At 46.9% G+C, this 25,066-nt stretch overlaps 1 protein-coding gene across 1 annotated transcript in view; it reads right to left on the bottom strand.

Moving 5' to 3' along the window:
• Positions 1 to 25,066, bottom strand: part of SERPINE3 (serpin family E member 3) — a 50,086-nt gene that overhangs the window by 15,182 nt on the left and 9,838 nt on the right. The window contains exons 2-6 of the mRNA XM_057707210.1: positions 14,229 to 14,325; positions 12,755 to 13,015; positions 7,634 to 7,867; positions 5,693 to 5,893; positions 3,703 to 3,901 (exon numbers count right to left, since the gene is read on the bottom strand). Of these exons, the coding sequence (XP_057563193.1) occupies positions 3,703 to 3,901; positions 5,693 to 5,893; positions 7,634 to 7,867; positions 12,755 to 13,015; positions 14,229 to 14,325 (992 nt within the window). The remainder of the gene's footprint in view (positions 1 to 3,702; positions 3,902 to 5,692; positions 5,894 to 7,633; positions 7,868 to 12,754; positions 13,016 to 14,228; positions 14,326 to 25,066) is intronic.

Below are 25,066 nucleotides of genomic sequence, written 5' to 3'. Positions count from 1 at the left end.
AGTAACCAGAATCAGAAGAAAGAACTAAGTCTATCTCTGTTCACAGTCATCTGACTTGGTCTTACATACAGAAAATCCTAAGGAATACACACACACACAGAACTATTAAAGCTAATAGGTCAGTTCATCAAGGGCTCAGGATACAAGATCAAATTACAAAACTCAACTGTATTTCTTTATACTATCAATGAACAATCCGAAAATGAAATCCCATTTACAATAGTATCAAAAGGAATAAAATACTTAGAAATAAATTTAACAAAAGAAGTGCAAAACGTGTACACTGAAAACCCAAAACTGTTGAAAAACCTAAGGAAAATCTAAATAAAATGAAATACATCTTGTGTTTATGGGTTGAAACACCTAATATTGTTATAAAGCAATATTCCCCAAATTAATCTACGGATTCAACAAAATCCTTATCAAAATCCTAGCTGTTTATTTGGCAGAAACTGATAAGCTGATCCTAAAATTCATATGGAAATACATGTCTCAGAATAGCCAAAACAATCTTAAAAAAGAAAAACAAAGTTGAAGGACTCACACTTGCTGATTTCTAAACATATTAAAAAGCTACGGTAGTCAATCAAGGGTGTGTGGTACTGGCAAAAGTACAGACATTTGTGCCTATATAATAAAATTGAAAGTCTAGACATAAACCTACACTTATAGCCAATTGATTTTGACAAGAGTGCCAAGAAAATTCAATGGAAGACAGAATATTCTTTTCAATAAATGGCTCCGAAATGACTGGAGAGACACATGCAAAGGATGAAGTTGGACCTCTACCTCATTCCATACACAGAATTAATTCAAAATGGATCAAAGACCTAAATATAAGAGTGAAAACTATAAAACTCTTAGAGAAAACATAGACAGATCTATGTGACCTTGCTTAAGCAATGGTTTCTTAGGTATGACATCAAAAAAAGCACTAGAGGGCTTCCCTGGTGGCGCAGTGGTTAAGTGTCCACCTGCCAATGCAGGGGACACGGGGTCAATCCCTGGGCAGGGAAGATTCCACGTGCCGCAGAGCAACTAAGCCCGTGCGCCACAACTATTCAGCCCATGTGCCGCAACTACTGAAGCCTGTGCACCTAGAGCCCGTGCTCCGCAACAAGAGAAGCCACTGCCATGAGAAGCCCATGTACCACAATGAAGAGTAGCCCCCGCTCTCTGCAACTAGAGAAAGCCCGTGTGCAGCAACGAAGACCCAACGCAGCCAGTAAATACATTAAAAAAATTAATTTAAAAAAGAAAAAAGAAAGAAAACACCTCTAGAAAAGCACAAACCACACATGATGATGACCCGCAGCTCTGTGAAGGAAGGGCAAACTCATACATGAGATCTGGTGGGTTTTAAAAAATGCACATATTATGTCTAATATAAGAAAAAATGCTCAGTTTGGCTTCCCACTATGTTGACCTAAAAACTTTTATTCATTAAACAAACATGTATTTGACATAATTAGTCTTTCTTGTGGTTTTCTTGATTATTCTCTTGGTATGCTAATGCTCCTACTGAAGACTGACAGTCCCTATGTGTTCTATTTTCTTTCTTTCTTTCTTTCTTTTTTTCATGATTATATATTTTTTATTTTTTTTTTTAATTTTTGGGGGGGTACACCAAGTTCAATCATCAGTTTTTATACACATGTCCCCATATTCCCTCCCTCCCTTGACAATTTTATTTCTTTCTAAATAAAAGGTTACTTTGGAAACTAGACATCAGAATTCATCCAGAAACTACTAAAGCACTGTTTGGTGATGTTTAACCAGAAGGCACACCTCGTTGCCACACAATTTTTGCCTGGCTACCCACAGAGTGCCCAAGTTTTTGCTCTCGCTAAATAAAGAATGCAGGCCGACTTTAGAGCAGGTCATGCTAAATGATGAATCAGTGATTTGTGGAACTAGAGGTAAATTCTTGCCCCAAAGCTGACTTGAGTCTACCATGGTCCAAAGTTTTGTACCCAAATCTAGACGTAAAATTGTTTTTACTTCTTTCTTTATTCCCTAAAGGGCCTAAAGCATTTTTTTTTTAAACTTGGTTAATTTTGCTTGTGAAACAGCCCTAAAAGGGAAGGGAAGTTTTATTTCCCTAAAAACTTCTGTCTTTCTCAGACAGTAGGCAGACAGTCTTAGGGAGATTAATTTTTTTTTTTTTTTAATCTGGATGAGGTCAAGTGTGAAGCAATACTTGGGTTACTATGACCTCTGCCTTCCTGTGCCTCCTCTGTCCTCCAAAGTTTTTTAGGATCATTCCTCAAGGGTTTGCAAGTTCTAAAGGCAGAATCAGCACCAGGGAAGAGTTCTCAGTGGAGCTGGGCACCTCCCTGGGGCCTCTTCCTTATATCAGCTGCTTCAGGAGGAGCAGCCATCTGTCTCCTATGCTCCAATAGATTGTAACAAATTCCTGCACCCAGCTGCATTTTCTCTCTACTTTTAGCCTTGAAAGCTCTTTTCCCTTTGCTGAGCTTCTCTCAAATATAACAGAAAGATCACGGTTGCTTCTGCCAGAGAGATCTGTTGAAATAGCCAGTCTTTGGGCTTTGATTTGGGGTCCAAATATTCGGTTTGGAGAGATAGGTTTTATCTTAGAGTTTGGTCCACCATCTGCCCCCGCTATGCCAGATCCCACTTTAGACCTTGGCCCTTTCACTCACTGGGTCTCTCTCTCTGTGTTTTTGTTCCAGGGCCTGGACTTATTTTTAACTCCTTGAGGGAGCACTGCCAAGGTCTCTGGCTCACCGCTGCTAAGAGCCTGGTCAGTGGAGGAGCCCGGGGCAGCCAGTAGGAAGGAGCATGAAGAATCCACATGCTATAGGGACTTCCCTGGTGGCGCAGTGGTTAAGAATACGCCTGCCAATGCAGGGGACATGGGTTCAATCCCTGGGCTGGGAAGATCCCATGTGCCCCAGAGCAACAAAGCCCGCGAGCCACAACTACTGAGCCTACATACCACAACTACTGAAGCCCACGCGTCTAGAGCCTGTGTTCCACAACAAAGAGGAGCCACCACAATGAGAAGTCTGTGCACCACAACAGAGTAGCTCCCACTTGCTGCAACTAGAGAAAGCACATGTGCAGCAACAAAGACCCAACGTAGCCAATAAATAAATAAATAAATTTATAAAAAAAAAAAATCCACATGCTGTAAATGAGCCCTTGGATAATTTTCTTGCTTAATGCTGGTCTACAAATTAATTATGCGTTTACTCTGATTTCAAGTGTACTGGAGAAGCTTATCATTTAAAGACAATTGTTGAAGAATCCTTTGTAAAGTAATGAGTTTTGCAAATAGATTTTGCTCTGGAGAAGCAAAATCCAGCTCCATCATTTAACTTTTTGACCTCTTGGGGTTTTGTATTTGCACCTATTTGGGTTTTCTTAAAGAAAGGCTCACCCTTATGTAGAAAGAATGAAACCTTCAGTACAAGGACTTAAAGTCTTGAATTTTTATGCCTTAATTTGCCTTCTGAGCAGAATTATATCTGTATTTGTTCAACTACATAAGCAATTGTGCCTCTTCAGTTTCGAAAAATGATGGTTGTACACTCTTAGGATGTGGTAAGATGTAGGGCACATGCCTCCAAGGTAACTGCACACACCCTAGAGTCTGGCCGCCTGGGTTCTGTCATCCACGCCTGGCCAACTGGAGCAGGCCACGGAGCCCACCTTCAGGACGGCCCAGCTGCTCACCTGGGCAGGAACACCTCCATCCTGGTTCTCTTCAGGCTGGAGGTCCAGATGTGAAGGATGCTGGCTGTGAGGTGGGGCTCGATGTGGCTCAGTGGGGTGTCTCTGTCTTGCGGCAGCACCAGTAGCAGACTGGCCAAGTTTCCCAGGTACGGCAGCTCCAGCACCCCCACCTGATGGCCTGCAGGGTCCTGGAACTGGCCTGGGGGTTCAGCCGATGGGGGATTAGCTCTGTCCCAGGAGCCCGGGGAACCAAATGGTGCCAGACCCTGGGAAGGGCCAGCTCACAGAACTGGAAACAATGCACCCTAGGGAGCTGTTTGAGGCCAAAGACTGTTGGGAGCTGTGGCTACCTTTTCTGATCCTAAGACCTGGAACATCTCTAAGACATCCTCCTGAGGCTTGAGTCCTAGGGCCTGCAGTGGCTGGGCAGGATGGGGACGAGGGCACATGGGAAAGCCTGTCTTAAAGGGGCAGCCACGCCAATCCTGGCCTGTTGTTGCCCCCCAGGCTTTTTGAGGCAGATTTTCCTACCTTTCCACAAAAGCTCTAAACCCAGATGTCATATGAAATTTCCCAATTTCTAAAGCACTGCACAGGCCTAACAAAACAGGAGTCCAGGCTGGATTTGACCTGTGACATAAACAAGTAGGTCTCAGGATTGAGAGCTGGGAGCTTGGGGGCAATGGCAATGGCTGGCCAAGGACAGGTCCAGCCCTGAGGCAGAGCCTGACTTCAGAAGTGTGTGATGGGACAGGTGGCAGGCGGCAGCAGACACACATGGCCAGAGACTGGGAGACCCAGCGAGGGCTGCTGGTGAATGCAGAGGCAGCGGCCGGACCCAGTGACGGGGCAAGATGGGCAAGTCACACAGGGCAATCCAGGCGGGGAGACCCGGCAGCCTGTGGCAGCCCCAGTCCCGGGCGGAGCTCCAGGCCTGATCCCTTCCCTGGGAAGATGGGGAGGCCTAGGCCCTAGTGCTGAGGGACAGCTGAGCTGGTGGGTCACTAAGGCAAAATCTTAGGATGAGTGGGGAGAGACAGGGGCATGGTTCATACTCCCTACTGTATCTGTCCCGTAAATATCTGCTCAGCCCCCGTGATGTGTCAGCTCCCGTGCACTGTACGCAGGGGAGAACAAGAGCATCTCAGAGCCTGCCTGCCGACCACCGCCCAGCGGACAGACCAAGCAGCAAGGGTCACAGCAGCGACGCGCAAGGCCCAGGAGCAAGAACTACAGTCCATGGTAAATGTATATTTACTTATTCAGTAGACGTGCTTTGATTCCCATCTTACCTGACCTCGATTCATAATTATGGGCTGAATAACCTAGTGAATACATTCACTAAGAACGCACAAGGGTCTTGTACGGAATCAGAGCAGGATGATAGCAAGTTTTCTAAATACCAAAGTTCCTAAAACACTGGCTTCTCCCCGAACAAGAACGTAATTAGTCCCACCAGCTGGAGAGGGCTGAGCCTGCCAACCAGGGTTTGGAGGAGTGACGGGGGCGGGGAGGTGTGTAGGGGGCAGGGCACCCCCTTCCTCCCCCACCAGAGGGCCCCACCAGAGCATCCACAGCACACGCTAGTCTGCTGCCATGGGGGACTGCCAGGTGCACCCCCCCTACTGGTAGTTCAGGCCAGCAGCACTTTCAGGTGGACATGCTCTCGAGAGCCTTCTAGACTGGACTCAACCTTCCATCCTTTCTCAGCACTAGACACTAAGGCGGGTATTCATTTTACAGAGGTGACTGCGGGGTGAAGGGGTTCCTGGTTTCACACTAACTCCCCGCTTTACCCAGTGCAGAGGGAAAGGCCAGGCCTGAAATCGGGTTTCTCTTCCCCATCTGCTCCCTCACTCTCCTTAGCGTCTCCGGCTCCCTGGTCTTTCTCCACAACCCGCACGGCAGAGGGAACCGCTGCAAAGCCCAGCCCCATCCTTCCAGAGCAGTGCCCTGGCCTCCCCTCCCGCCCCCACGGCTCCTCGCTCACCGTAGTTGACCTCGGCCATCTGGTACATCATGGGGACCTGGAGGACGACGCCCTGGGCACAGGTGAAAAGCAGGAGCTGAGTGTCCGAGAAGGAGAATGGGTGCCGCCAGGCGCTCTGGAAGGACACGGTGCTCACCAGCACCAACTGCGCACACTCCGCGCCGCCGCCGAGCTCCCGTGTGGGGCCCCTGGGACCCTCACCTGCAAGCAGAGAGCCGGGCCTGCCGGGTGCCGAGGCATCCCCCGAAATTGGGTTTGTAGCTTGCTCGTTCGTACTCTTAGTTGTGGAACTGTGGCGTTTGTAAGGAGCTGTGGTTGGGGACCATGCTTTAATTTTTTTTTTTTTTTTTAACAGCTTGGGATGCTCTGGCTGGTTCCGGTTGGTTCGGGCTGGGACCGTTTCCCAGGAAGTAGGAGGCCTGCGCTGCTCAGACAGGCCCCTGGGAGGGACTGGGTGCTGTGCTGGGAGGTGCTGCCCATTGTCAACTCTACCCGCCACCCCCATCTCCCCGATGCTGCTCGGTCTCATCCCAGGCAGAGCCTTTGTTTACACAACGTCTGGGGCAAGGACTTTAAATTCTGAGCCTTACCTGAGAAAGGAGTGGGCTGGCTACCCCTCAAGGGGCTGTGTTGCTTCAGCTCTTTATTCATTTAATAAACGTGTACTTTGTGCTAGGCTCTATTTTAAATGCTTTAGCAAACCCTCCCCGACTCCTCCTGCAAGTTCTATTGTTATTCTCGGTTTTAAAGACAGGGCACCAAGGCTCAGACAGGTTGTCCAAGGTTCACATCCTTGTGAGAGACAAAGTTACCATCCACCCAGTTGCCCAAGATAGAGACCTGGGATTTGAACCAAGCAGCCTGGCCCTGGTCTTCACGGGGCACCAGCTACACCTCTTTCTTAGAGGACCATCCACCCAGTGGGATTGATAGCAGCTAACCGTGGCCTTGGGCCTCTTGGAGGCATAATAGTCGCAACAGGGAGTTAAACATTTTTAAATAAATTGAAAGACATGAAACATTGCAGAAAACTAAAGGAGAGGAAACGTCCTCATCAATAATGATCTTAATGTCTGCGTTTTAACTCTGCACTCCTGCCTGCATATATATTGTTCTCAGTTCCTAAAGTACATATTCCCTGTTCTGCCTTTTAAGCATTGGGTCTTCAGCGTTCTCCATGTTTCTTTGTAACCTTTGTAATCATCAAGGCTGCTGGAGCCAGACTGCCTGGCCTAGAACCCTGCCTCTGTGGGTACAGGGCAGGAGGCCCAGTTCTCTGTGTCTCAGTTTCTCCACTTGTAAAATGGGGACCATAATACCACTTAGCTTTTAGGGTTACTCTTAGGATTAGCTAACAACCAAGGGGTGCTTAGAAGGGTGCTGAATAAGTACACTGAGCGCTCACTAAATGCTAAAGCTGTTCATCATCGTTGATGGTAATTACAACTGCAGGTGCTGTAATTTATTGACTCCTCCCTAATTGCTGGACAGGTAGGTTGTTTATCCGTCTTTTTGTGATAATACTGGGCTAAACATCTTATTACACACAATTATTTCCTAAGCTAAATTCCCAAGATACCACTTTCTGGACTCCTCCTGCATTTTGCTATGAAGGGAGTTAGCTGTCAATGAGAACAGAGCTCAGTGGTACACACCTGGTGGGCATTGCATGGAACCAAGCTCAGCTGGGGGTGGGAGGCTTGCCCTTCTGCGTGTGCGTCATATGTGTGCGTGTGTCTCTGGGGGCAGGGGAGAGGTAGAACAGGACCAAGAGTGAGCCTTGCTTCACTCAAGCATAGGGTCTGCCAAGAGGACAAGCTTCTGCTGCAATTGAGGGCAGCCTGAGTACCCTGTCACCTGGCTTCTGACAAGTAGCACGTGGGACCCGTCTCTCCAGCCCTCCTCCCATCAACCTCATCGAGGTGGATGGTTTTCCTTTACCTGCGGTCTGCCTGGGGGCCCATCCGTTGGCCAGGATGGTGGTGCCGTTGGGCTCTCTGAGGTTGGCCAGCTCCAGGCTGCTGTTGGCCCACCGGGAGACCTGCTCCACGAAGTGGGGGGCGAGTGGTGTCCCCGTTTGCACGTAGAGGGTGCAGGCCAGCTCCAGCTTGGCGCCCGGGCTGGTGCTGGGTAGCCTGGCATAAACAGCACGCAGCCACTCTCTGACCCTTGGGTCTGTGAAAAGACATTGGGATCACTGGCAATGGTGAGTATAAGAGAGGAGTTACCCCAGCTCTGCTTGCAAGTTGCATGGGAATGGGACTCCAGCAGCTCCACTCTTATTTCCTGAGGTTCATCCACTATAGACAGTCAGTTTGGTAAAGTCATAGCTAAGTTGCTCAAGAATTAGCCCAGATCCACAAATTAAACATTGAGGGGAAAGAAACGATGCTAGATTTGAAAGAAATCAGCCTGGGATTAAGTCAAATAGAAAAACACTGCCAGCCCCCCAGAGATGATGCTTCTAAACATCTTGAGTCAGAAATGTAGCCCAGTGCTAAAGCAGAGAGATCTGGGCTGGTGAGCAGAGGGCTTCAGGTATTTACAAAGTCAGCCAATTTATGGGGAATATCACGAGTAACATGGCAGGTAGTGGCCAGGGTGTGGAATTGTCAATATATCTGGTACAGGGCCTCACATTCATCCCCACGACTGCACGGCTGAGTGGCACTTGGATGCAGCCTCTTTTAGGACCGCTTTCAACTTGAGGAACCCGGAGGAAAGGTAAGGACGCCTCCCATCCCCCGTCTCCCTGAGCCCTAGCAGAACCTGTCAGAACCTGCAAGAAAGTTGAGGAAATAATAGGCATTTGAGAGGGTCTCTAGTTTCTACCTTGGCAGCTGGACTTCTGTTTTTTTTACCACTCACACGGGAGACTGCTTCCTTCTCTCCATAATCAATAGTGGATTTCTTGTTCACGCTGTTGTTCACAACTGCAGGTTCTCTTTTCCCCCGGGGCATCTGGAGCTGGAGCGAGGCCTCTTGCCCACTGCTGAGTCACGACACAGCTGGGTATCCTCCTGACAAGTGCAGCCTGGGCGTTTCCAGCAGTCAGGACGCCTTCTAGTGGCTGCCCACAAATCTCCCCCTGACACCGGCCTTTGCACCCTCTTCTTGTCCCGCCCTGCCCGCACTGGCTCTCCCAGGGCACCACGTGGAGTGACGCTCTGACTTGGCTTGGGGGTCCGTCTACTTTGTGTGCCATCCTTCATGTCCCAGAGGCCAGGCCAGGAGGCAGCAGCAGACCCCCCCACCCCTGACTTGCCTGGCCAAATCCCTTCTGGGGGCACAGGCACCCAGAATACACCCTGGCCAGGATCCTCAGCCACCAGGCTGCAGAACACACTTATGGGCAGATTTTACTTCACAGAACTTTCACTACCAAAGCTACTTCTTAGAACGTACAACTGTAAAAAACAGAATCAATGCATATATACGCACACAGACATACACACAGCCTAATGAATTACAGCCTAACTCAGGTGCTTGCTTTTAATTTTAATGAGAAAAGTCACGAATGAAAAAAAAGTACTCATCAGATTTTCCTCTACTGAGGAAGGTCATAAGTACTTATGGAATCATGTCCCTGTAGAATGTAGACTGCAGGGGTGAACAGAGGCATTTCTGTGGTCCTTAGTGTCACATGACCTTAGGGGATGTCACAGAGCTCTCCTCTCTGTCCTTTCACCCTCTCCAGACCAGGGGACCAGCCATCCTTCTAGCCAGACGCATTCAAGTAGCAGAGTCAATGGGCTTGAGAAATCGTCTCCACCGGAGCCTGGTTTGTCCTTACCATTAGCCCATTGTAAGTGCTTTTCTAGATGCTGCTGGAATGAAATACATCATCAGAATAAAAAATACTAAAGGTTGACAGTGATCACAGTCTCTGCTAAACGCTCTCCATGCGTGATCACATTTCATCCTTTCAACAACCCTGTAAATTAAGTGTAATTATGATCCCAGTGGAACAGTCTGCTCCTCTGCTCCGGAGAGCCTCACAGAGTCTCCTGTTTTGCTGCGTTGCCTGCATTTCCTAGGTCTTGTCTGTAATGGGGCAAAAAGGGGCCGACACACTGCTCCTCTCCCACAGCCCTTGAAATTGCTGCCTCAGTTCCTCTTGCCTCCCCCAGCCCCTCCTAGAAAGCCATCTTTCCTGCTGGAGGGGCTGGGTGGCTCTAACAGAGTGGAGAGCGAGAAGGAAAGAAACCAGGGGGGCTTCAGGAGATCAGGAATGTAGTGGGGAGGTGTGGAGGGTTTGAAGGGAGGGTCCCTGGGATGGCGCAGTGTGGGAGGAAAGTGCTAGAAGAAATGGTATTTTTTTGAGTCCTTCTGCAGACCAGCCTTTTATCTCACTTGAGAGACCAATGTGGAGAGAGCCTTCCTTCTCAATACATTAGCTGAACTGAACTTCTTGAATGTGACACTGAATCTGGGAGGGAGGTGGTTCTGACTTTGTAAGATTAACGTATGTAAAATTCTCAGTCGGCAAGAACCATCTCTGTGATGCTGATTAAAGAGGGTTAAGTTTAGGATGATGTGCAAAGGGTTTGGTTGGGCTGAGAGGGTAATGAGGATGATTCTGGTGAGAAAGAGAAGGCAGGGTGCTTAGATATATTTCTACAGCTGCGCAGTGGCTGAGAGCGGGGCTAAGGAGTTGGGGAAAGAACATAGGATTTGGAGTCAGAAAATCTGGAACTGGAATCCACTTGCCTGTGGGTGAGCTGAGTCTTAACCAAATCATGAACCTCTTGTCTTGTTTGTAAAATGGGGACTGTAGGAGGCCTAGCGATTGCATATGGTTTCTGTAAGGATCAGATGACATAATGACTGTAAAAGTGAGTCCATGTGCATCATCAAACAGGATTCTTTTCCAGGAGCCAGACCACCTGCATCTCTGAGGCCTCTGTTCCCAGCATCGTGCTTGTGATGAATAGAAAGCTGTAAAGTGTGCTTTGTTAATTTACCTGGAAAAGCATGGAAATCCCTAGAACTTGGACCACCAGGAAATCATGTGTTTCATGTGGCGAAAACAAAGGTATTTGGGGGGAATAACACTGGTGCCTGTTCTGAAACTCATGCTGTGCTTTAGGTCCAGCAGGTGGGGATTCTGGCAAAGCTTCTGGTGGTCACCTATTGGCTGGATGTCAGGGAGAAGACAGTGCCAGTGGGTGCTATTCTGAACTTGGATAGATCTCTGTTGATCAGGCAGGAACCGTGCCCCAAGACCCTGGACTGTGGGTTCATGTTCCTGGCCTGCACTCACTTGGAAAAGAAAGGCTGGGCCAGGGTAGGTGGTGGGCATTGGCAGGTTGTTTTGATCAGCGCGCACGTGATTCTCTGAGCAATTTGGGGGCAAACAAAAATCCAGGGGTATTCTATTAACTAGAACTCTGTAAGCAGCACATTCCTGTTTGTAACAATTAACCACGGCCCCGTAAGATAATGAAGCCATTTATGAGTAAGAAGAAAAAAAGGTGGGATTATGTTCCGCAGAGTTTGACCATTAAGCGTTGTGGATGTTTGGTAATTCTTGAATGGGCTCTATGGAAACCCTGTTAATCATCATATTTGGTTAATCAGGTACCATGATTGTACCTGACAACAAAGCACTGACTGTCATCACGTCTCTTTCTGTGCAGGGTAACTACACTTGCATTTCTCACTTTCCCCTTCATCCTGGCTTGTGTGAGTATTTGTTTCAAGGCTGACATGCCTGCTCCTCTTTCATATTTCTATTTATTTTTCATAACCCAGCTCAGGCGTCATGTTTTCTGGGGAACCTTCCTGATGTGCCACTGGAATAAATCATTCCCTCCCCTGGACTAACGTCTTTCAAATAAGTACCCTCACTGCCCTGTGTTAGAATGCGTTTCTACGCACGTTGTTCCTATGAGACCGAGCTTCTTGCGTTCAGCGCTTTCCTTATGTACGTGGCTGCTGAATTCCTGGTGTGGCACCAGCCCCCGCAGCAGGTGGCTCAAAAGTACTTGATGGAATGCATTGCCCTGAATCTAATGCGGCTGGAGAGTAACTCCGGGGATACGTGCATTTCCGTGAGATACTTGCTGAGCAGAATTCAGCTTGATCACTTACGTTTGTCCTCACTTATCCCCAGAGAGAAAACATGTGTCTGTTGGCCAGCAGGCTCACGAGAATTGTTCTGGCAGAGGACGGGGTATGGGTGGGGGAGGACAGGATGCACAGCTGGTACCTTGTGGCCTGACGTCTGGAGCTCTCAGCTTTATTTGCCAACTCAAGGTTCCAGCTCCAAAGGAAGCTCTTGCCATGACTGTCTTGGTATTAGTTCCTGTGCTTTCTAAAAAGTATTAATTTATACAATTGTAACTCTCATCTGTTTTTACTGGCATCTTATTCTGAGACTGAGAAGAGAAAGCTGTGTGTGTGAGTGTGTGTGTTTGTATGGAGTTGGGAGGTTGGGACCAAGGCCAGGCCTTGCCAGAGGCCCTGCATATGGGCCCGGTATGGTTGACCTGGCATTCAGGAGACTCCTGCCACCGCTGGCAGAGCTGTTTGGAAGCACAGAATCATAGAATTATGTCGGTAGATGTGGCCCTGCCTAGAAGTCACAGATTTATGAAAGCAGGTTGGTCAAGAGCACGAACTCTGGAGCCAGACAGCCTGGCCTTGAGTCCCAACTCTGCCACTTCCTAGCTGTGTGACCTTGGGCAAGTTGCTTGTACTCTCTGTGCCTAACTAGGCTCATCTCTGAAATAGGTTTGATGAGATAATGACCTATGTCAATAGTGTTGTTAGGGCAATGAATTAAATTACATTTGTAAGTGCTTCAAGCACATCCTGGCACCTTGTTAGCATGAGGGTTTGTGAAACACAACTGAGAAGTTGCTACCAAACTTAGAGGGAACCTTAAAAATCACCTAGAGTTACGATGCAGAGTTTGAATGCCTTCTGCTGCACACTGGCCAGTGGGTACCCTTCTCTGCCTGCCACCCGAGGCAGCCTGAGCGGGAGAGCGGGAGGAGGGTGAGTGTGAGCAGGCGGTGGGCGGGAGCAGCAGAGCGAGGGGGGCAGCGGCCCACTTACCGTGGACGGTGTAGCCCAGGGCCTGGGCCAGCTGCCGGCCGGTGTTTCCCTGGGCTCCGAACTGCAGGAGCTCCAGAGGGATGAACGCGCCGGCAGGCGAGAGGGCCAGGTTGGTCCGGTTGCTGGCCGCGGCCACGCTCCGGTAGAGGCGAAGCGCAAGCTCCGTCCTCAGCAACGTCAGGTCCTCATGGAGGTCGCCGGCTCCTCCAGGGGGGCAGGCATGAAGGAGGAAGAGGGTGAGCAGGATAGACCGCATGGTTCCTGCAGTGGAGGGAAGAGACGCAAGTGAGGCAAGAGCTGGGCTCTCCTGTAGAGGCGCTGGTACTGACTGAGGGCCATGGTCTCGCAGCCCCCGTCTGCCCGCACCGGATGCTCACTGTATCCTTCTGTGTCTGTGTTAGAAATACTGAGAAACCAAACTGTGAGTTGGAAGTCCTGGATTTTAGGCCTGCTCTGTCACTTACTGCGTGCGTGACCTTGGGTGAAGCTCTGGTCAGACCAGAAGCAAACCGTTATGTTGCAAAAGAAATGTAAGAAGTATATCCTAGTCATTTTTTTTTTGGTACTTAGCTAGCTTATAGCTGGGCCATGTCTATCAATAATAACAGTAACAACAAATAATATACTGGGTTAAAAAGGACTTTATATTTTCTCAGTTAATCATTACAACAATCTTGAAAGGTAGCTGTTATTATATTGCGGATATAGAGATGATGAGGTTTAGAGAGCTCAGTGGCTCTTTTAAGAAAACATGGGGATAGAAAGAGGCCCATGACTCTAGTCCTGGTCTCCTGTGGGTGGTACATGAAATATTGGGAATATAAATGCACCTTAAAATATTGGTCCATAAGCTAATCGTACCTAGGATATCAGAATTCTTGTGATGTGAATTATTCTCATAAAAAAGGACACTTTCACAGAGAGTAGAATGATACAAATATAACGCCTACTGCAGAACTGTATCCCTTTGAGGAAGAGAGTGCATTAGTTGGAAATTAATGCAAAGAAGAGAAAGGCAAAGCAAAAAGTGTTTTCAGTGACTGTGCCACTCAGACAGCCTGAGGCAACTTCTGCTGAGTTGTCTGACTTTGGTATCAGACTGGGTTGGTGTGAAAGAGGCCCAGTCCAAAGTCATTTGAGGATGAGAAGTTTGCACATGAAGCCACTGGGCTCAGAGGTGTTTATTTCAGATAAAGACCCCCCATGAAAGAGCATCCTCTTTGTCCCAACTCTTCCTTCTCACAGCCAAGCACAAAGGCAAAGCTTGGAAGACTTGGCACCCCGGGGTGGGGACGTGCACGAGTGAGGGGGTCTTTCTCTGTGTGTGTTTGGAGGTAGAGGGTCCCAGCCCAGGGTCATTGTGAAATGACCAATTCCCAACGCTCTTGAAGCTCCTATCACCTCCCTCAGGGACACAGCAATCAGACCTTCATGCCCCTGGGCTCCCCATAACTACATCCCCGCCATGCTTCACCTCGGATGAGCTGTTTACTCACGGACTCTTGTATGGCACTGTCGGATTTTCCTTGCGTGCTTCTGTTCTTGCGGGTCTCCAGTGTTAACGTGCTCCCCTTTTAAAAAAGTGGAGCGGAATCTGCTTTGAATCACAAGACAGCATAGAGAGGAAGCTGGCAATTGCCGTCTCTGTCGGCGATGTCTCTACCACTCGGTCCAAATTCCTGGAGCCTGAGGTCCTGCAGAGAGCCAGGGGAAGGAGCACCGCCTGGCCAGCCAAGCCCGGAGCGGGCCCTGGGGAGGGAGCCAGCCACACCCGTCAAGCCTTCTTAGGCTTGTGACCTGGTTGTACCAGCAAGGAACCCCTCATCTAGCCGTTTGTCACTTTGAGGAATTTCACTGATAACTCTGCCGTCTGGGCTTTTGCTGGGTACCAGGTACCTAATGCTTCTCCCCTCCTCCTGTGAAAAAAACAATGAATCAGTCATTAGGCATGACTTGAAACTTTTAGCAAATGACCTTCTGCAAAAAAAAGAAAAAAAAAACCAGTGCAAGGTAGAGCACAATCAGTTTGGAACAGGGTGACTTGCCTTATTTATTATTAATAAAAGTGAATGCACTTATTTATTTGTATGTAATATAAATATTATAAGTACTATTAACAATTTTGATCTCAGATACAACAATTAATAAATCTGATGACTCAATTTGAGAAAGAAACCATGTTGTCAATGAGCAAATGCACATTTAGGGAAAGAGTAAGCAGATTCTGTCCAATTGGTCCTTGTGACCAATTCAGAATTGCATACATTTCTATTAAGGTCTTAGGCATTGTATTAAGTACAAAATACATGGTAGGTTATATGTTGTTAAAGATTAAAGAAAAGAAGAAGATTTGGAAGAGGTAGTAATGTTCTCTCAAACACCTGTTAGAGTTAATATTTGAAAAAGAATGAGACTTTTTCATCTGACCACCACTCACACCCCTGTAATCAGTGGGTAATTCACTTAAGTAAATTGCTGACACTCAAGCCTGGAATAGTTTATAGGTCTTAGGATAGTTACAGCTCTAGAATTGTTTCACATGAAATTTCCCCAAATCTTTAATGTAGATATAGTGCATTCTTGCATGCTTTGAACTCTAAGTTGTAGTGTGATGGGGGAATAAATATGTATAACTTATTCTATAGCATGCAGAGCCACCATCCCATCCATCCATCCATCCATCCATCCATCCATCCATCCACCCATCCACCCATCCACCCACCCATCCATCCATCCATCCATCCATCCATCCATCCATCCATCCATCCATCCACCCAATAGCTCTTGTTTGCCTGTGAGGTTCTAAGGCAGTGTGCCAGGTCTGGTGGATGTGGCAGTGAAACAGCAACCTGGGCTCAGCTCTCAGGGGACCTAAAGTCTTGTTGTTCTCTGAGTGCAGACTTTTGATGTTGATGCTGATGGTTTTAAGAAAAAGAGCCGACCATGAGGAGGACCATGGTAACTTGCAAAGGCTGTCTCCCAATGCTGTGAGTTCCCCGTGGTAGCAAGTATTTGAGCAGAAGCTGATTCACTCTTTACCCGTGGTTGAGCTGGGGAGATGCTTATGAAAAGGTTTCCCAAATTTGGAAAGGTCTGGCTGTGTGATTTCTGTGAGCATTCCTTCCTACCCGACTCTAAGAATGTATCATTCTAAACTGCTTTTACATTCTCAAGAAAGGAATGCTAGGGAACTTAACATACAAAAACGATTTCCTGTGTAGCTTAAACATTTCAAAGTGTGAATGAATGAAAGATGGGCAGCAGTTTTTCTTTCGTGTGCTCAGCTGTGAACCTGGGTAAGTCTCTGTTTTCTGACCATCTAAGCAGAGGTTATCATGCTTGTTTCTGCCTTGCTGGGATATTGGTTCCCAGCAATATTAGGGAGCCTCCATTCTTGAAGATCTTTATCATAATTACAATAACAGAAATAGTGAACATTATTGAGCACTTACTGTGTTCCAAGTACTCTGTTATATCCTTTCCGTTCACATTTGCAATGAATCCTCACAACAGTCCTGTGAAGAATGTGTTATTATCCCCCTTTTGGAGATGATGAAACAGGTTCAAAGAGCTCAAAGCACTTGCCCAAGTTCCCGCAGTTAGTTAGAGGTCAAGCTGGGTTTGAACGTAGGGCCACCTTGATGCCAAGGCTCACGTTCTTTGCCACAGTCCTGGTGGTGTCTTTCAGGAGCCAAGATGCTCTTAAAATCCCTCTTGGCTGTGGGATTCCAAGACATTTGGTGGTGAGCCCAGACTCTCTTGGCTCATAATGTGTGTCCATTCTGCCCACATTTACCAGGGATGCTGTGGTGAATCTCCTGTAGACAGGCCGCTATGAGGTGCAGCACCTTTTTAATTATAGTTTTTAATTTTTCACAACCTGATTTTTTATAGGCATAAACTATAAGTCGAATCACTTTCAAACCCATCTATATGCCATCAACACCCCACATTCCTGCCAATACTTAGTACTTCCCAGCTCTCTTATTTTTCCAGTGTAATAGGTACAAAATTGTATGTCATTGAGTTAATTTGCATTTGGGTGATCACCAGTGATTTTAAGCATGTTGTCATATGCTTATGGTTGTGTTTCCTTTTCTGAAATTACCTGTTCATTTCCTTTACCGTTTTTCTATATTGTGGTTGGGATTTTTTCTTATTGGTTTGTAGTCCGCATCTAGTATAAATCCCTTGTCAGTTTTGGATATTGCAAATATTTTCTTTTCTGTCCATTATCTATTAACTACCTTCATGATGTCTTTTGTTAGAAAGAAATCCTTAATTTTGACGTATTCAAATCATCCTTTCCCATTGATTTGCAGCCCCTTCTCTCATCTATTAAATTTCTGAGCTCTCTACTCTATTCCACTGGTCCATTTGTGTCTACCAAACTGTTTACATTACTGTGGCTTTGAAATATATCTTATGTAATAGAGCAAGTTCTCCGTCTTTATGATTTCTTTTCAATGTTGATTCAGCTTTCTACAGACTTTTATTATTCCAAATCCACATTAAGTTTATTAAATACTTCAGAAAATCCAACTGAAATTTGATTATGATGGTACTGAATCTATAGATTAATCTGGAATGAATTAGTGTCTTAATAATATTAAATCATCCCATCCAAGAGTATGAAATGTCTTTCCACTTTTTAAAATAATCTTTTTTCCATTTAAATGTATTTTATATTTATATAAATATATTTTATATTTCCATTTAAAATTATTTTATATTTACAATGTTGTGTTTCAGGTGTTCAGAAAGGTGATTTAGTTATACATCTACATGTATCCATTCTTTTCCAGATTCCTTCCTCATATAGGTTACTACAGAATATTGAGTAGAGTTCCCTGTGCTATACCGTAGGTCCTTGTTGATTATTTTATATATAGTAGTGTGTATATGCTAATCCCAAACTCCTAATTTATCCCTCCCCACCACCTTTCCCCTTTGGTAAGCCTAAGTTTGTTTTCTATGTCTGTGAATCTGTTTGTGTTTTGTAAGTAAGTTCATTTGTATTATTTTTTTAGATTCCACATATAAGTGATATCATATGATACTTCTCTTTTTCTGTCTGACATTTCACCTAGTATGGTAATCTCTAGGTCCGTCTATGTTGCTGCAAGTGGCATATTTCATTCTTTTTCATGGCTGAGTAATATTCCATTGTATATATGTACCACATCTTCTTTATCCATTCCTCTGTCAAGGGACATTTAGGTTGCTTCCATGTTTTGGCCGTTGTAAATAGTGCTGCAGTGAACACTGGGGTGCCTGTATCTTTTTGAATTATGGTTCTCTCCAGATACATGCACAAGAGTGGCATTGCTGGGTCATATGGTATTTCTGCTTTTAGTTTTTTAAGGAACCTCCATACTATTCTCCATAGTGGTTGTACCAATTTACATTCCCACCAACAGTGTAGGAGGGTTCCCTATTAAGATCATCTTCTATAAATAGACTGTTTTAATAAAATGTTAAAGTTTTGAAAATAGACATCTTGTATGTATTCTTGATTAAATTCCCATGTTTCATACTTTATTGCCATTTAAAAAAATTAATAGACTATTTCTTATGGCAGGTTTAAGTTTCCAGAAAAATGGAGCAGAAAGTACAGAGTCTGCATAAAGCTCTTCATCAGACAATCCCCCACCAGGTTCCCCAGTGATTAATATATTGCCTTGGTATGATTTGGTATAGTTGATATGTTATTATTATTAATTAGAGTCCATAGTTTACATTAAGGTTCACTTTTTGTGTTGTACCATTTCATGGCTTTTGTCAAATGTGTAATGTTGTGTGTCCACCATGGCAGTAACATACAGGGTAGTTTCACTGCCCTAAAATCCTCTGTGCTTCACCTATTCACCCCTCCCCACCTCCCACCTGCAACCTCTGGCAACTGCGGACCTTTTTCTTGTCTCCATAGTTTTGCTTTTTCCAGAATGTGATGTAGTTGGACTCTGTAGTATGTAGCCTTTTAGACGGGCTTGTTTTACTTAGCGATATGCACTTGAGTCCCCCGTGTCTTTTTTGTGGCTTGATAGCTCATTTCTTTTTATCTCTGAATAATATTCCATTGTACGATGTACCACTGTTTATTTATCCACTCACCTATTGAAGGGCATCTTGATCACTTCCAGTTTTTGGAAGTTATGCATAAAGTTGCTCTAAGCATAGATGTGCAGGTTTTTGTGTGGACATAAGTTTGCAACTCACCTGAGTAAATGCTTAGGAGAATGCATGCTGGATCATATGGTGAAGTATGTTTAGTTTTGTAAGAAACCACCAAATTGTCTTCCGAAGTGGCTGTACCAGTTCACATTCCCACCAGCAATGAATGAGAGTTCCTGTCGCTCTACATCTCTGTTAGCATTTGGTGTGTCAGCAGGCCTGTTTTCTTACTGCTGAGTTGTAAGCATGTTTTGTTTATTTTGGGTACAAATCCTTTATCAGATATGTTTTTCAAATATTTTCTCCCAGTTTGTGGCTTGTCTTTCAATTCTTAATCCTTTTCTTCTATGAAAAATTTAGAGAATGCAAAATGGTGTTTGCCAGAGTCACAGGGAAGGAAACAGGTCATGTGATCAGTGCACAGTTCTGTGGTTCTAATGGAGGGTGGACGTCGCTGAGTTAGAGGCAGCGTTGGGCAGATGTCAGAGGGCTTCATGGTGATTTATTTTTTAGATTTTGTGTTGGGGTGTCATTGATTAACAATGTTGTGCTAGTTTCAGGTGTATAGCAAAGTGATTCAGATATATGTATACATGAATCCTTTCTTTTTCAAATTCTTTCCCCATTACGGTGATTTTTTTCCCCTCACATTTTTGTTCTGGTTGAGAAGAGTGATATTTGTGGTTATGAGAAGTTTAAAATGTGGACATGGTATGAGAGGTCCTGTGATGTGAACTAGATGAGAGAGACCAGGTGAGAAGGCAAAGAGGTAGAAGGGACTTGGGGACCTTACAAATGCTGGGGCCGTGTCTCAGTGCATGTGGGGAATTCGTTCCCGCCGATGAGTTCTGGTGCTCGGCCCAGATGCTCTGCAGTCCCTCATGGTACCAGAACCAGTGCGGAGAGCAACTCTGCCTCGAAACTGGTTCCAAATGATCCTAAAAACTGGGTAAATGAAATAGAGAGTACCTAAGGTTGAAAGTAGACAAAAGGCACCAAATTGTGTTTGAGTATTCTAGTTCTGTAGACCTTGCTTTCAGTGTTACGTTCTCATATATTTCTGTGTGATTAGCATTTTGGCCATTTTTATCCGTTGGATTTAAAAAACAATAATAAAACAAGAAGAGTTGAGACTATGCCATATTTTCCTCTCTAGCCTTCAGGCTGGGATAACTAGACAGGGAGGCTCTTCCTCCCTAAACCAGCATCATGTTCAGGAATTGGCAGCTGTAGTCAGTGGGAAAAATCCACCCAAGGGCTGCAAGCCCAAGACATGTGCTTTTCCTGCTTCACCACGGAGCTGTGGGCATCGCTGATGTATTACAGCAGCCTTTCCTGGGACTTTGGCCTTGACCTACAAGGCTTCTCTGAGTAGGATTTGAGGGAACCGCTTCTAACTTATCATAGTTGGTTCATGCCCTGGTCAGCTCTGGCTGCTGTGACAGAATACCACAGCCTGGGCGGCTTAAACAACAGAAATTTATTCTCACAGTTCTGGAGGCTGGCAAGTCCAAGATCAAGGTGCCAGCAGATCTGTTGTCTGGTGAGGGCCTGCCTCCTGGTTTGTAGCCAGCCAGGAGCTTTCTCTTTGTATCCTCACAAGGCAAACAGAGGGGGTGGGGGAGGCTGGGAGGGAGAGGGAGAAAGAGGAAGAGAGATCATCTCTCTAGTATCTCATAAGGGCATCAATCCCATTCATGAGGGCTCCACCCTTGTGACCTAATTACCTCCTGAGGGCCCTACCTCCTCATATCATCACTGTGGGGATTTGGGCTTCAAAATATGAATTTGGGGTGGGGGGGATGAACATGCAGTCAGCCGTAGACTGTGCGAAGAAATAATGTATTTGTAATCCCTTAACTGTGTCAAAAGGACCCTCTGGCTCAGCTCAGCTCTGAAAACTCCAGTGGCCTTCTTTGAACCCAACAAGTCAGGACCCTGCTGGCTGCTGGACGAACGGCTGGACAGGAGCGTGGGCAAGCCACCTAACACAGGTGATACCCAGGGAAGAGACTCTGACAGATCACAGGCCCACTTAGGAGGCCCTGAAACCTGAGGCGGGGAGAGGGAGCTCCTTCTGGGTTAGGCCGGCTACTGCCACGGCTGTGATTCCCGTGGGGGCCTCACGGCCGTGTCTTCTTCATTTGCGACACGCTGTCCTGGGGCCTGAGCCAGCCATATCAGAAACGTGTGCTGCTGGTCACGTGGAAGGCACAATCTGGGAAAACATCACGAGCCACTAAGGAGCCGTGCAGGGGTTTATGAGCGGGAGTGAGGGCCACGAGGCTGGGGAATCTTGTGAGTGTTTAAGTTGCGGCTTTAGACAAATTCTGCCCGAGGGAGGGGTTGCGGTGGAGGTGGGGGAGGACTCCAGGGAAGAGCCTGGGAGCGGGAAGCCACGTGGATACGTGGATGGATACGTGGATACGTCAACACAGTCAATTCTCATTCTGCATTCAAATTGCACAGTCAAGCACATCATCACCTTTGGGGGGCTGGGGGGGGGGTGGGTAGAAAGAGGAGGGAGAAGAGGTAAGGGATGGAGAGAGCAGCAGTGAAAAGAGTTTTATGGCATTTTGCGAAAGCTCTAACTTTGAAAGTGGCCCTTGGCGCAGTGGTTTGTGGGGTTCACGTCCTGCCCTTGGGGGAACCCAGATCTCAGAGCAGCCCCGCCTGTGGGTCCTGGGAGGCTGCACCTCCACCTTCAGACCTGCTCCTGAGGTGATGCGGGGAAGCCCCAGTGACAATGCGAGGAGGTTATTTTAAAAGCTGAGGCAGGATTCCCAGCACACAGGTTCGGGTAACGCACCCCTGCGGGAGATCCGGAGGTGAGCGGAGGTGGAGGGTGGGTGGGGGCAGGATTTTAAAACATCGTTTCTATTTTCCACCCACTCGTGATAGTGGTTCAGAGTGGTGTGGTTTGCTTGGCCGTGGAGTCTGTGAGTGCTGGGGCAGGGGGGCCGTGTGAGAAACCTCAGATACCAGTGGGGTTCTAGAATGTTCCTGAGTGTATATGCCAGAGACATCATGCCCGTAGGAATAGCAGTGACAAGCACAGATTCAGCCCTCCGTGCTCTGAAGCCAGCAAGCCAACTGGCGAAGGGGGTGTAGGTGCTGGGGCACAGCCGCAAGGCAGGGCTCGGGTGGATGACGAAGGCCTATGGGTCCTGCTGGCTCTTTGGCCCAGGGTGTGAGGGGTGGAGGTCTCAGTGGACAAGTCAGGGTCTAACACAAGGTCGAGCACCTTGGGAGCAATGCCGCTCCTTACGGGCCCACTGCATCTCCCCCAGGAGTATCCTCACTCCAGTAGCACCCAGATCTGATTGTTCATGAAGAAGTGAGGAATTTCAGACGTGGTGGGCTCCCTACAACCTCTTTGTTGGGCCTGGCAGTGCATAGGATGATGTGATGGTGGTTTGTTCTGAGGAATTACACCTCGAGTCAAAACAAAAACCCAGGAGAAGGATGTCAAGGAGTAGGAACCATCAGGTACAAACACCAGTTACCCTCAATGAGGTTGGTGCCTTTATTTCCTTCAGGGAACTCAGGGGTCCCTATGGGCCAGCAAGGGGACAGGGGTGGAAGGCATGCCCACCTATCTGGGACTGGCTCTCCCTCGCTGCACTGGCTGCCACACAGTCTCAGCCAGCGTGTCCAGTGGTCTCCCCTGCAGAGATCTCATTCTCCACCTTCCCCAAAGGCAAGCGTCCCTTGTGGGCAGTGCATGGCTGACTGCATCCCGCTCAGGCCACACTGGGGAGATGCAGGAGTTGTCAGCGCTCATGGGGTCTGGCAGCTGGGACTAGATGGCAACTGGGGAGCCTGGGCACCCTGGGGTCCCCTCACAGTCCCTTGGCTTACAGTTGCATCCGCCGTGTTGGTTGTACATGAGCCATTACATCATTGTATAAGTTCTTTGCAAGTTGCCATAACTTACCAATATATTCCTTACCTTTTCTGTACCATCCAAAACATGTTTATGACCGAGATACAGCAGATGTTTATCTCCTTTAGAGGAGGTAGCCATCTGCTTATTGGTAATGGGATAAGCGTGTTTGCAATTCTAAGTGATTTTGAGAAAAATGTGTTTACAAGCAAAGGAATGGTTTTGGTGGAAAAGCTTATCAGTTTTAAGCACAGCAAACTGGTGTTCATTCATGCCTGTTAAAATGTAAGATGAGGCATCATTTACAAAAAGTCATTTCCTGTACCTCAGACTGGACAGTGGTTTACCCTCACTGCCTATTGTTTGCCTCAATATGGAATTAGATTCATTTGCACTTTCCAGTATACCTGGCTTCTCATCCTGGAAGCAGGGTAGTGCTGCTTTCATTTGGGAGCATTTCATTGAAAAAGGTGCTACCAAACATGCTTAAGAGAATAACGGTGAAATGATGTTTCGAGTACTGGTGGTTTGTGGTTGGATTTTCTGGGCACTGTTCTCCATGAGGGTGGGGGACATTCTTTCTTGTTCGCGGCTGTATTCCCAGTTCTGAGAACAGAGTCTGGCATGTGCAAGGTGCATATTTGTTGGATAAGTGCATGAGTGAGTGAATGAAAGGGAGAATGGCTCTTTTAAGAGATACTTTCACAACTCACCCACCCCTCAAAAAACAAAGAATTCAAAATGCTATAGAGATCTTACCTTTTACTCAAAACTTCTTTCTGATGAGATAAGAAAAGAGCAGTATTTGAGCTCTTATACAAATAAGAAAAAAGAAATACTTTAATAGCTTTGCCCTTGCTTTCCTGGGTGGAGTCATAGTAAAGTGGGGTCTCCAGGAGTCTCATCCTGGGCCCCACAGGGCTGGACCACGTGGCCAGATGGGGAAGCCATGAACTGCTGCTCGTCTGCTAGAGGCAGCCTCCTGTCCCATGTCAGCCCTGGGGCTCTGTGTCCTGCCTGTCACCTTGGGGGAAGCTGGCCTCCCTCGTGCACCCATCAGCCCTGTGGCTTATCTTGATTCCACCGAGGGGGAGGGACTCATGGAGACCAGGGATGGGTTCCTGGTGTCTAGACTCAGGCGTTAACAGGGAGCCTGGAGTCAAGAATAAGGGCCAGGTGATGCTGGACTTCTTTGTCAGACAGATGCAGGGAGCTGCCCGTGGGCCACAGTGGGGGATAGGAGCGAGGACCCGTGAGTGGAAGTTGTGCTCTGCAGCCCCTCATGGTGAGTGCATGGACAGGGTCACGGCCATGGTCCTGCAGCTGCCTCCTGGCTTTGCCATGTTGTTATGCACTCAGTCGCTGGGTCCCGTCTATAATATTGATATCTTTACACCTCAGTTTCCTGATCTGTAAGGCAACAATAATAAACCCATCTGAAGTTGTATCTAATGAAATAAACCATATGAAAGTAGTTTGTAAATCATGAAGTTCTAGAAATTATATTCTTTTTGGTTAGACTCTTTTTTTTTTTTCAATGAGAGACAATTTTTATTGGCTAAGTGGCATGCTAGCCTTTTATAAGCATTATCTCACTTAATCTTCATATTCATCCTGCCAGTTAGGCAAGTGTTCCTCCTGGTCATGGCCAAAATATTTTAATGGAATAAAAATCTAAAGAAAACCCCAAATATCTGTGGTTCCACTCATCCAGTCCGTTGAGTGGAATGACTTGTTGATTATTTCAATTTTCTTTCTATCCCCTGGGAGGCTGGTGCCAGTGAGGTGAGGACGAAGGGTTCGGGAAAGGTACACACGTATCAGGGGAGTGCCCGGGTCTGTGCTCTGGCCACTGACTCTCGAGACAGATGGGGTGGGCTGAGGGCCTAGCAGCCACCTTGCCATTTACTCGGAGGCTTGCCAGGTCTAGCAGCCTAGCAATCAAATCAGGAAAGGGGTGATGAAAGATTTGGCTACCTCCAAGCTCAGGAGAATGGTAGTATAAAAAAAGAAAACAGTAGTTCCCATGTTGAGCCCTTACCGTGTTCCAGGCACTGAGCTAAGATCTCATTAATCCTCACGCCACCTGGAAGGCAGGTGTTGGCCAGGTTCCTATTTTACAGATCAGAGTTGGAGGTGTAGGAAGGTGATTTGCCCTAAAACACTTCTGGGAAGTATCAGGCCCAGATGTGAACGTGGGTGGACCAGCTCCAGGCCCTTGAAGCCTCTGTCTTCCAAGAAGGGTGGGACCC

This window comes from Hippopotamus amphibius, chromosome 14 (genome assembly GCF_030028045.1).
Source record: "Hippopotamus amphibius kiboko isolate mHipAmp2 chromosome 14, mHipAmp2.hap2, whole genome shotgun sequence".
Lineage (NCBI taxonomy): Eukaryota > Metazoa > Chordata > Mammalia > Artiodactyla > Hippopotamidae > Hippopotamus > Hippopotamus amphibius.
This window is presented reverse-complemented; position numbering and strand designations above follow the sequence as displayed.